We start from the raw sequence: 12,532 nt of genomic DNA on the forward strand, positions 1-12,532 counted from the left end.
AATATCCAATGGACATCCATCCAGATCCCCAAAGCAGCATCCATTTTGGTACGACTCCAGCCTGGGCTCAGACTTACAATAGCTGGTGTGCAGGCAGTCACTGGCCTGGGAGGGGATCATGAGAGACAGCTGGGAAGAGGATGTGAGAAAGAGCCGCAGATGCTGGTCACCTCACTTAATGCACCGTTGGAAAGAGAGGGAGTAAGGGGATGATGAGGGCAGGGTAAGAACCCGAATAAAAAGGCTGGGTCCAGCACCTGCCTGTCCTGGGCACTGATTTTCTTAGCTTGAGATTGGGGACGAGTGGCCAGCCCTCCCCGTGCCTGGGGGAGGATGGCTCTGACTCAGAGCGCTTGGTGGGGAAGGGGATGATCTCTCCTGGGCGCTTTGTCCTTTTCCAGAGGAAATCCGGGCTTTCTTGGGCCAACAGTTCTGGCCTGGGGGGAGAGAGGACTGGAAAGATTTCCCCCAGACAGCCCGAGCGTTCCGGGCACGATGCAAAATGTTTACAGACCAAACCCAGGCCCGCCCGGGACAGCGCGGAGGGGAGCAGACGGGGCGAGCCTGCGGCCCCTGCCGCCTCGGCGGGGGAGTGGAGTGCAGGGGAAGGAAGGCGGCTCCTTTAAGGCCGGAGCTGCCGCCGCGCTCACGCAGCAGCAGCGGCGGCTGAGGCGCGGCCACCGGGGCGAAGCCTCCTCTTGTTTCCTTGGCTGCCATGCTGCCGCCGCCAGATGTTCCCGTAGTCTCCAGCCCGCTCGTGCTGCAGCCTCAGCGGCTCCCATCCTAGCAGCCGCGGGGAGCGAGGCGGGCCCCCCCCCCCCCCCGCAGGAGCGGGCACCGCAGCCCGCCTGCTGGCCTAGGACCGACTGGGCGGCCGGACCGAAGGGCTCCGGGCAGCTGGGCGAGGGCGCGCGGGGGGCCCCGCTCCCGCCCCGGGATCCCGCGCGCGCCTCTCCCATGCCTCGCTCGGCGCGCGCTCTGCCCCGGGGGCCGGGGCGCCGCGCCATGTCCCCCAGGTAATGCCGGGGGCAGAGAGAGGCCAGCGCCGCCGCGACCGTCTATGTGCGTGTGGATGCGCCCCCCGCCCCTGCGCGCAGCGTCCCAGCGCCTCCACCATGTCCTTGGCGTTCTGCGGCAATGAGAATAACTCGGCTGCCTACAACGTGGACAAAGGGGTGCTCAACAACGGCTGCTTTGTGGACGCGCTCAACGTGGTGCCGCACGTCTTCCTGCTCTTCATCACCTTCCCGATCCTCTTCATAGGTGAGTGCGGCTGCACGGCCCCGCTTGGGCTGCTCTCTTGGCGGGCGGGGGTGTAGTTATTCTTTTTTCCCGCGGTCCCCGAGCTCTGCAGCCTGCCGAGTCTGCTCCAGATCTCCAGGCAGGGAGTATTTTGCTTGCTTGCTTGCTTGCTTCAGCCATAGCATCTGTCTCTTCCTGGAGAGCTCTGCACCTTGCCTTGCTGGAGGGATCCACCCTCTGGAGTGTGCCTCGGGGCATTCCCCAGGAGCCCACCGCTCCTGGGCTGCAAAGCGCTGGTCTGGGGCTGAGCAGCTGGCACATGGGTCAGCGGCAAAGATCGCGACTGGATGCATTTGACATTGTTTCCAGTTGCCTCTGAGCGGGTGGTTTGCGATCGCTCATTCCAGACTGGCAGGAGAAGGGGAGAGCGAGTTTCTTGATGGGAAAATCCTTCCCGGTTGAATTACACAGGTGCGATTTTCAGAAGCACTCACCCTTTAAGTGCTCCTGTTGAAGTCAAAGGTAACACGTCCATTACTTCAGAAGGTGTAGGGCTTGGGTCTTGGTGAGCTTTTCTGAAAATCCCGTGTCGCTGCGGATTATTCAGCATGTTCACTCAAGCTACTAATGTTAACACAGTTTAGTTGACAGAAAGGGACACCCTTAAATGTTCATTAAGGACAGTTTGATGAAGTGACCATATCCTGCCAATGCATTAGAGGAGCCTGCGGTACCCCATATAAACAGTGTAACTAATCAAGCTGTCTGTACCAATATAATCGTTTGTTGCTTCTGGACTAAACTGTTTAAACATTTTAGCTGTCTATTAATGTTTCAAGTAATACTGACTAGATGCATATTTTAGGATGACTTATCAATCAAGTGATCATTTTCCCCCAATTATTGTATTATTATCTTATATTAATTATTAAGAGTGAATGCTGCCATTAACACAAGTAGCTCAGATTTGCCTGTGATAAGGGGACTTTGGAAAATCATATGGACTACAAGAACTAGCTGCCTTTATGCAGGCAAAACTCCTCTTCAAGTACATTAAGTTAGTGGAAGTTTTCCCCATGTAAGGATTGAGTAGAAACTTCATAAGGACTCCAGAATTTTGCCCTATGAGTTTTGTAAGCTGAGGCAATAACAGACAAGTTTACTGCTAAAATCAGAAAGCTACTGTTTTAGAGCAAGTTGATATCATATTGTCAAATAATACAGCCACTTACTGAAAGTTAAGCTATATCAGCATGAATTTACTACCAGACATTATATTGGGGCTAATACACTTCTTCATTACTGGAACTATGAGTTTCAATTCTGCATACATTTATAAGTTACAGGAGTCAGTCTGGTTCCTTTGGGAGATGTTTGTCCACAACACAAAACCACAATATAATGTGTCAAAATAGATGTCCTTTGCTCACAAAAGCTCAAAACAGTCATTTGAGGAGCTATTTAGCAGGAAATCTGTGCAGCATAAATGCCATGCTATGTTCTAGTATTTAACTTTCTTAAGAACTAAACATTACTGCTTTAATTTTTAAATTTAAGCAATGATATCTGTGAGCAAAGATGCCTGTCAAAAAAAATAATTACTTTAGAAAAAAAAGTGTAAATTTCATAAGTTATATTGATCAAATTAATTGCACAGGATTTTATTATATAGTAAAAATACTGGAATTTTTAAAAAGTTTGGTCATAAATATTGTTTGAGATTATTTGGACTCATGTTATTAAATTTCCTGGAAGATCATTATATATTCTGTGTGCTTCTTGGCTTATATTCCATAATAAAGTAAAAAGAAAAGAAGTACTTGTGGCACCTTAGAGACTAACAAATTTATTTGAGCATAAGCTTTCGTGAGCTACAGCTCACTTCATCGGATGCACCCGATGAAGTGAGCTGTAGCTCATGAAAGCTTATGCTCAAATAAATGTTAGTGTCTAAGGTGCCACAAGTCCTCCTTTTCTTTTTGCGAATACAGACTAACACGGCTGCTACTCTGAAACCTGTCATAATAAAGTAGTTACATAAGTCTCCAATCTTGCAAATACTTGCATAAATTTACTTGCATGAGTAGTCTCATTGATTTAAGTGCGTTGATTCATTTGAGTAAAGTTATAAACATGCAAGTGTTTATAGGATTAGGTCTAAATATGTCACTTTTTTTTTTTCCCCCTTTGTACTTGGGCCCTCCGCTGTACTATTTTTACAACTAAAACACCCACTGTTGGTCTTGGAGGTGTTTAGTGCACAAGAAATGTAGGATCAGTCCCAATGTCACATTTTACAGTGTAGTTGCACAGTGAGCGTCCTCACTTGTAACATTTTCCAACTCAGTTATTGCTTTTAAATATGAAAGAGAGAAAAGAGTTAGGTCAACATTTTTAGTTTAGAACATTTTCTCGGGGCGGGGGGAGGGTTATGGTTGCGCATAAAAATCCTCATGATGATTCTGCTTTTACATTTAGGATGGGGAAGTCAGAGTTCCAAAGTTCATATACATCATAGCACTTGGCTTCATTTTCCCGGCCACAATTTACGTTGGATCTTGACTTTCATCCTTTTGTTTGTGCTGGTGTGTGAAATAGCAGAGGGCATAGTGTCAGATGGGTAAGTGGATGCATAGTTCTTCTTGATAACACCAACTATCTTTGAAAGGTTTCAATGTAAGTACTACTCCCCTGTCTAAATTTTCATCTAAGCCATTTGGGTTGTTCTAAACATATAATCTGTACTCATGGTGATTAACCTACAGACTTCGTATCAGAAATTCCATAGACCTTGCCAAGTATGTGCACGCATAAAAATGGCCTGGCCTTGAATCATTTTTAGTTAAATTTAATGACACTATCGTTCCAAAGGATAATCTTAGAAATATCCTGACAATTCAAGCAGATGGTGATGTTTTAATGAAACGTCTAAGGATCTGATCCCACAGTCCTTGCTCAGACAAAACTCCCATGTACAGGATTAGCTAATAAATGTTCCTCCATGAGCCAAGTTCTGCTTGCCTTGCTCAAAGGCTCATTGGACCTGATTCTCTTCTCACACATGTTTTACACTGGAGTAACTCCATTGACCTCAACAGAGTGCCACCAGTGTGTGAGAGAAAAGAGTCAAGCCTATTGCCTTCTTGCCTTGGGTGGAGCTACTCACGTTACTATGATGGGACCGAAGCCTGTTCACTAAAGTTGAAATATAAACAGAATGAAACATAAACTGGTTCTGTTCCAGTTGAAATCAATGTGTGTTTGACTTTATCCATTCATGGGGAGCAAGATTAGGAGTAGACTACTATACTAGCGCATATATATATGTGTGTGTATATGTGTGTGTGTGTGTGTGTGTGTGTATATATGTGTGTGTGTATATATATATATATATATATATAATATGTGTGTGTGTATACTATTCCTTTACCTATGACCTGAAATTTGGCATATGAGTTTATGTAATAAAATACGAGAGAAATTTTCTGAATAAAGCAAGTCATATGAATCCTAGGAGTGCTTTATGGTACCAATAGCTATTTTGTTTTCTTTACCATAATAGGCTGAGAGTATATACGTATAAACATCATGGACTGCATAGCAGTAGCCCTAGTTTGACTGAATTATATCTGTATCAGTTTTGCCCACTATTATTATTATTTATTATTATTATTATTCTATTTTATCTCCTCGTAAATATACATTAAACAGGAAATCCCTCAGCACCCAAAAGACATTTTAGAAAGAGCTTTTAATTATAAGGATGTGGAGACTTGAAGTAGAAAAATGCCCTCTTTAAGGTTATTCTTAAACTGACCCAGAACATTGCTATTGAATAATAAGTGCTTCCTGATGAGAATCAAAGCTTCTAACCATACTGGAGGACTGCCAGCCCACAATCACATCTCTGGAGCACTGAGCAGCTTAGCAAGTTGTTCTGTGAATAAAAACAGATTTTGTTCCTGTAGCAAAGAGACTCATCATCTTCCTAAAATCAAAACAAGTCTAGCTGTTAAAAGCCCTCTTGATGATAGTCGGACTGTCAAAGGCTTTGGCAACCAGCAATAGACCCGTGCTACTGTGTTGTAATAATGGCTTAGTGATATGCTTATATAGTAGAATTCTTGCTGCTTGCTTCTATTTGTGAGTTATAGCAAAATACCTCCTACTCCTACAGCATTATCTGCCAAAACATGGATTAACTGAAGAACTCTGCTGAAATCCGTGTAAAAAAGATGTGATCCCTAAAATATTGGCTTCTCACTGTTGGAATTCTACTCTGTTGTATAAACATCTGCCCTTATTTATAAATTTAGTGACATTAAGGTATACTCATATGTCTCCCTATTACCAATAGGGATTACTTGTCATTAAGCAAAGCATATACGCCAAAGGTTGCCCATGTGACCTCACTTATGTCAATGTGTGGAGATTTCCCCAGATTATTCCTTTGGGGGCAGGATTTGCATTCCCCATGCACAGACCCTAGGAATGAGCAGTGTTCAACCCATGCCCTGTGGAATCTCTTGGAAGACAGAACCTTTGTACGCTCAGCTCCAGCAACTTCTGTAGCACTTTGAGGTCTCTGACAGTTCAGCTCTTTCCACCCCACCTCTACCCCATATGCATACCCTCCACTGCCTCTCGATTCCCTATATAAGGGAGGGGCAGAGGGAGCCAGAGAAACATTCATTCTCAAGTGGGTTTTCCATTAGGATGGGGGATAAAGGTATACATCTTCCTGACTCTCCCACTCCTGGATTGTTCACAGACCTCTCACCCTGCATGTTCCCACCCCCACTTTAAGCGGCTCAGAAATGAGCCAGGCTGATTGTAGCCCTTGCTTTCTGGGGAGCACAGGGGCTGCTTTGCCCTTACTACCTTGTGGGGAAAAGAGGAAATGCGGCTATGGCTCATCCAACTATCCGCCAGCCGGCAGAAATGTCTGACCAGGCATGGAAGAGTAAACTGCACCGTCAGTGCAATTCTGCCTTAGTCCTGCATTGCAGGACTGAGTCTTCAAGGCGTATTGTAATTCGCTGGTTATTTGGGTAGGTTGGTTTGTTTGATTGTTGATTGTAATCGTTGAAAATGGAATGAGCCACGATTTGTACAATTTCACTGTACACACACAACCTGACACACAATATTTCTATAGATGATAATTGAAATTTACGGATAAGCAAAGTAAGAAAAATGCTGCTTGAGAACTTTAGAGTTTGAGGGTTTAAGGATACTTGCACTGTGTATTTTGATTTTTGACAATGCATTTTAATGGTTATGAAGTTTTAACTTTTTGAATCTCTTTTGTTGTTAAATAATTGTCTGACCTTCTTCCATAATTTCCCACAACTGTGAAAATTTAAATTGATAAAAGTTTTAAAACTACAATTTTGCACATTTGTGAAAAAGTAAATGGTTTAAAAATAAAAAATGCTTTAAATGTTTTAATTATCTGTCAAGTCTTGAGAGACTCAAATTCTGCCAAGCCTAATGATAAGTAACTAGAGAAGTGAATAACTGACAATTAAACCAGTGTATGCTTAAAAATATGATTAAGCTTTGGTTGGGGTGGGTGGCTGTGTATGTATGTGTATATGTAATTTTTGTTAATTTTTATTTTTAAGGGTCTCAGAATCCCGTCATTTGCACCTGTACATGCCAGCTGGTATGGCATTCTTGGCAGCCATCACATCTGTTGTTTACTATCATAACATCGAAACATCAAATTTTCCAAAGTTATTAATAGGTATGTTCTACAATACAGAAAGCTGTGGATGTGTGAATATGTTGCTCTTGTGTTATCTGTTAATTCTGTAACTAAGGTCTGCAAGGTTCTGGCAGTAACTCATCATACTCTATTCGGCTAGGTTTTTGCTTGCTTATCGGATAAAATTAAGCTATGTTTTGTTCTACTGGGTTCCCATTATCAAACTTCAGTTCAAATGATATATGCTATTTTTATGCAACCTAAGCTTTCCAACACATCCCAACTTCTGTGGGGTGCACAGTGTTTTCTTGGATGCATTGGGCCATGTGCTTTTGTACTTTAGCTGGTAGAAGAGAGTTGCAACTGTAGTCTCAAAAGCCCAGGTGCTGACTAAACCAGCTTATTTAGTGTAATGTGTAATATAAAATAAAAAACTGTAATATAAAACTATAGAGCATCTACAAGTGCTTTAAACAATGTAAAAGTGGGTGTGGTCTGAAATGGGGAGGAATCAGGGGAAACTGGTGCTGACACTGACCTTCAGCATTTTAACCTCTCTCTGCCTCAGTTTCCTTGTCAGTAAACTTCTCCTTTGTAAACTGCTTTCAGATCTTTTGAATAGGAAGTATTGTATAAGGCCCAAGTGCTACAATAATACTATGTGTCTTACTGTGGAAACAAGGATACATCCAAACTCTAAGTAGCTACAGAAAAGACACTACTGTTGATAACCTTACATGCATGTAGGGTGTCTTATATAGATTCATAGATACTAAGGTCAGAAGGGACCATTCTGATCATCTAGTCTGACCTCCTGCACAGTGCAGGCCACAGAATCTCACCCACCCACTCCTTTGAAAAACCTCACCTATGTCTGAGCTGTTGAAGTCCTTAAATCATGGTTTAAAGACTTCTTCAAGGAGCAGAGAAGCCTCCCTCAAGTCAACCATGCCCCATGCTACAGAGGAAGGCAAAAAACCTCCAGGGCCTCTCCAATCTGCCCTGGAGGAAAATTCCTTCCCGATCCCAAATATGGCAATCAGCTAAACCCTGAGCATATGGGCAAGATTCACCAGCCAGATACTACAGAAAATTCTTTCCTGGGTAACTCAGATCCCATCCATCTAATATCCCATCTCAGGGGATTAGTCCTATTTACCCTGAATATTTAAAGATCAATTACTTACCAAAATCCCATTATACCATCTCCTCCATAAACTTATCAAGTAGAATCTTAAAACCAGATAGATCTTTTGCCCCCACTCCTTCCCTTGGAAGGCTATTCCAAAACTTTACTCCTCTGATGGTTAGAAACTGTTGTCTAATTTCAAGTCTAAACTTCCTGGTGGCCAGTTTATACCCATTTGTTCTTGTGTCCACATTGGTACTGAGCTTAAATAATTCCTCTTCCTCTCTGGTATTTATCCCTCTGATATATTTATAGAGAGCAATCGTATCTCCCCTAAACCTTCTTTTAGTTAGGCTAAACAAGCCAAGCTCCTTAAGTCTCCTTTCATAAGACAAGTTTTCCATTCCTCGGATCATCCTAGTAGCCCTTCTCTGTACCTGCTCCAGCTTGAATTCATCCTTTTTAAACATGGGAGACCAGAACTGCACACAGTATTCTAGGTGAGGTCTCACCAGTGCCTTGTATAGTGGTACTAAAACCTCCTAATCCCTACTGGAAATGCCTCTCCTGATGCATTCCAAAACCGCATTAGCTTTTTTCACAGCCATATCACATTGGCAGCTCATAGTCATCCTATGATCAACCAATACTCCAAGGTCCTTCTCCTCTTCCGTTACTTCTAATTGATGCATCCCCAGCTTATAACTAAAATTCTTGTTATTAATCCCTACATGCATAACCTTACACTTCTCACTATTAAATTTCATCCTATTATTATTACTCCAGTTTACAAGGTCATCCAGATCCTCCTGTATAATATCCCGATCCTTCTCCGAATTGGCAATACCTCCCAGCTTTGTATCATCTGCAAACTTTATTAGCGCGCACCCACTTTTTGTGCCAAGGTCAGTAATAAAAAGATTAAATAAGATTGGTCCCAAAACCGATCCCTGAGGAACTCCACTGGTAACCTCCCTCCAACCTGACAGTTCGCCTTTCAGTAGGACCCGTTGCAGTCTCCCCTTTAACCAATTCCTTATCCACCTTTTGATGTTCATATGAAGTATAGCAGTGGATTTCAAAGAAAGCCCACTTGAAAAAGGTGTAGGTGTGATAAATTAATCTCAGACTGCAAGAGGTTTGAAACTGCTCGCTACTTGTTTACACATTTCCTGGCCTCCTGCTATGGCTGAAGGCATACAAGTAGGAGTGCACTCCTACACAGCATCCCAGCAAGGTCTCGGTGAGTTCTAATTCTTTACACTTTTTTCCAGAACGTGGTTTTCATGCTGAAGAGCTTGCATTGTGTATATCTGATTACTATGCCTATGGTTCACAGGTTTTTTTGTTAATGCATTTTGTTTCTTCCATGCCAGGAAGAGAGTCTGTTATAATGGAAAAAAAAAGTAGTAGGGGAGGGATTTCTTCTTCTTGAACAGAGATGTTAATATGAGCTATCTGGGGCTGTGAATTACCCTTTTTCTATATCATAGGAGGCAAATTGTCAATTGGTGACTTCCAATGAGTCTTGAAAACATTACAGAAAGAATCCGTCTGAGATGGCGCTTCCCCAGAATGCAGCTCAGTAGCTATCATTTCAATTTTCATTTTATCTTAGGAAGTTGTTCTTTTATTATGCCAGATTTTTTTTCTATCTAAAATTACATTTCATTACAGCAATGTTTCAGGGATACTGAAAATCTGAAAGTCCCTTGTAATTCAAATAACATAGTTAGATATCGGCAGCAAATCCTTGGAGCAGGTTTTTCCAACCAGGACTTTAATAGAAAGGTGCACTGTGAACTGACTGAAGAGCACGTTCATTGTTTCTTACTCATCATTAGAATAGCAGTAAGGGAAGTAACACTCCACTTACCTGAAAAGAAGTAAAGCAGCACTCAAGTCAGCATTGGAACCCGTGGAAAGATTGATTTGCTGGTTAAAGTAAAGGCCAAAAACACAGACCAAGATTTTTTAGATGTGACTAGCAATTTTGGTTTCTTCAGAAATTTGGATGCCCAACATGAGGTGTCGAAAAAGTGCCTAAGCACCCACTCTATGGAGGGGGAAAAAATTGGTCAGACCAAAGGTCCATCTAGCCCACTATACTGTCTTCCAACAGTGACCTATGCCAGGGAATGAACAGAACAGGTAATCAAATGATCCATCCCTTGCCCATTTCCTAGCTTCTGGCAAAACAGAGGCTAGGGATACCTTAAAAGGGCTAGGGATGGTATCTCAAGTTGGGCATCTAAAATTACTAGTCGTTCTTTGTTTTTTGTTTTTTTTTTTTAAAGGCTTAAATATATATCCTCCCCTATTTTGTTTAGCCCTTTTGTATACACAACCTGCAGTCAGGTCTCAGCAGTGGAGCCACATGACACTCATAAGCACCACATGGAATAGGTTGCACTGTTCAGGATCATATTTAAAATAGATTTTCTCCTACATAAGCTCCATTGTTGGGGGAGGAGGGAGTAAGAAAAAAATCTGTAACAAAGTACCTACTTTTTTTTGTTTTTAAGGGTATTGGAGATCAGAGAGGAAAGCTGGAAGTAGAGGTGATGGAGAGGGAGGGTTGTAGGAGTTAAGTGCTTTAAACTACCATCTTGATCCTTTGCTAGCAATAACTCAAATCCATATCCCATTCATTTTTAAGCTTGATTCCCCTTGTAATTCCATGGTGAGTTCTGCTTATAATGGGATGCAGTCATGGGTGCCTCACTTATTACACCTGTTTTTCCATGGCCTTTGTAAAGTGGTTCTATGATGCAATTGTGTCTTTTAAAAATGTGTAAGGGGTAGTTGGGAGGAAGGATAGGTAACATCTGGTTAGTGTTCTAAAAGCTGAACATCTTGGAGGACCTTGGCAGAAGTACAATTAAAGACACAACTCAAACCCAACTGGGTGAGCAATAGTCTGGATGCTACAATAAGGTATGGCAAAATTATTGGATTTTGCTGTCCTAACTAATGTCTGTGGGGAATTTTGCAACAATATGCACCTTGGGAGCAAATCCATAGAATATCAGTAGCTCTGCCTTTCTCTTTATACTGTCCATCCATGATGTCCACCCCTGGTCTAGCAAGAGCTCAGCAATCATGCAATATTTTATTCAGTGTCAGTTTAAAGGCTGAAATTATTTTCTTTCTCCTGGCCAAGCCAAGGCCTGCACTAAATAGAGGTGTGTTTTTGTTTTTTTCCCAGAGTAGAAGATAGGATAACACTTTTTTTTTTTTTGTTAAATTATTCTGAAATTTAATCAAAGAACCTGCTTTTCTTCTTCTCTGACTAGCACGGGGTACAGAGAGAGAGAGAGGCTGTACTGCGATTGGGACACAACTCCATGCGTTGTGTTCCCAACATATATATTATTACCCCCACCTGTGCCACAATGATCGTTCTCTGTATGTTGTCTATAGAATCTTCATTTGACAAACTGCCAGTGAGACTTTTGAATGTAGGGCCTGTTCCTGCCCAAAGTTATCCAGTGATTTAGTGGGGTAAGTAGGGGAAATACATTTCAGAGGAGGTGCTCATGCAGGATCAGTGGAGATGGGAAATGCAACATCCTGGGCTTGCTCAACATGTGCTTGCAGCTCTCCCACTCCCTTGAATGTTGTTCACACTACAGGATCTGGTCTTTAGTCTTAAGTGTACAGCAGGCATAGTTTTTTCTAAATCCAATTGCCATCTGTTAGGGTCAAATCCTACTCTCAGTTGCATCTGTGCAAACCTATTGAAGGCAGTGGGATTGTACAGCTGTAACCAAAGGCAGAATTTGGTCCAGAGCCTTTATTTCACTGATAATTGTATTAAAATGTCATTAGAAGCAGGCACTATTCCCTACCTGCCCTACAAATGTATGAAACAACACAGTATGAAAAGCACAAACTCCTCTCTCTTCCTGATGTTTGATTAATTGGTAAAGCAAACAGAGATAATATAAAAATGGGAGAAGATTTGAACTCCAGGCTTGACTGCCCCTAGGTTTCCTCTCTCTAGAATGCAGGCACAGCAGTCCTGATAACCCCTCTGCATCCCTTAGAGCCAGGTGGGGTAATGAGCCACCTGCTTTGGTGAGTCCAAAGATTCCTTTTTCCTAGCAGGATAGACACCTGCTAGCAAGAATGGGGTGTTTCAGGCAAACACTGCCAGCTTGTTACAGTCATAGAAGAAATTCAGTCACACTGACTTTTTTTTCATATTGTATAATGCAGTGTTTAATAATGCAGCACTGCTTCCACATTCCCTCTGTTAAATCACTGAGAATGTAGTGCAGCTGGTTAGCCATTTTATACATAATCCCATTCCCCAAAGGGATCTTGTATTATGTTTCTGTACAGTACCTAGCACGCAGATCCAATGGGAGGCCTCTGGAAGTACTTTACTAGTAATAATAATCATCATCATTAATAAAGCACTGAGGCTGTGGTTTCAAAGGAGCCTA

At 42.4% G+C, this 12,532-nt stretch overlaps 1 protein-coding gene and 1 long non-coding RNA gene across 8 annotated transcripts in view; one reads left to right on the forward strand and one right to left on the reverse strand.

The window, feature by feature from the left end:
- Positions 1-280: 280 nt before the first annotated feature.
- The window catches only part of ABCC8 (ATP binding cassette subfamily C member 8), a 146,281-nt gene continuing 134,029 nt past the window's right edge, over positions 281-12,532 (forward strand). For 4 of the 7 annotated variants that reach the window (XM_038406458.2, XM_038406463.2, XM_038406460.2 and 1 more), the window contains exons 1-3: positions 281-1,263; positions 3,721-3,862; positions 6,870-6,991. In XM_038406458.2, the coding sequence (XP_038262386.1) occupies positions 1,020-1,263; positions 3,721-3,862; positions 6,870-6,991 (508 nt within the window). In that variant the 5' untranslated portion in view covers positions 281-1,019. Of the gene's footprint in view, positions 1,264-1,660; positions 1,765-3,720; positions 3,863-6,869; positions 6,992-12,532 lie in introns of those variants that run through there. The other 3 variants (XM_043517608.1, XM_043517609.1, XM_043517607.1) reach the window with 2 other exon arrangements.
- On the reverse strand, positions 4,975-10,088 carry LOC119857469. Its single transcript, XR_005293596.1, has 2 exons — positions 9,958-10,088; positions 4,975-5,179 (listed from the first exon to the last, which is right to left on the reverse strand). It is a non-coding gene; the product is annotated as an uncharacterized LOC119857469 (long non-coding RNA).

This window comes from Dermochelys coriacea, chromosome 6 (assembly GCF_009764565.3).
Source record: "Dermochelys coriacea isolate rDerCor1 chromosome 6, rDerCor1.pri.v4, whole genome shotgun sequence".
NCBI lineage: Eukaryota > Metazoa > Chordata > Testudines > Dermochelyidae > Dermochelys > Dermochelys coriacea.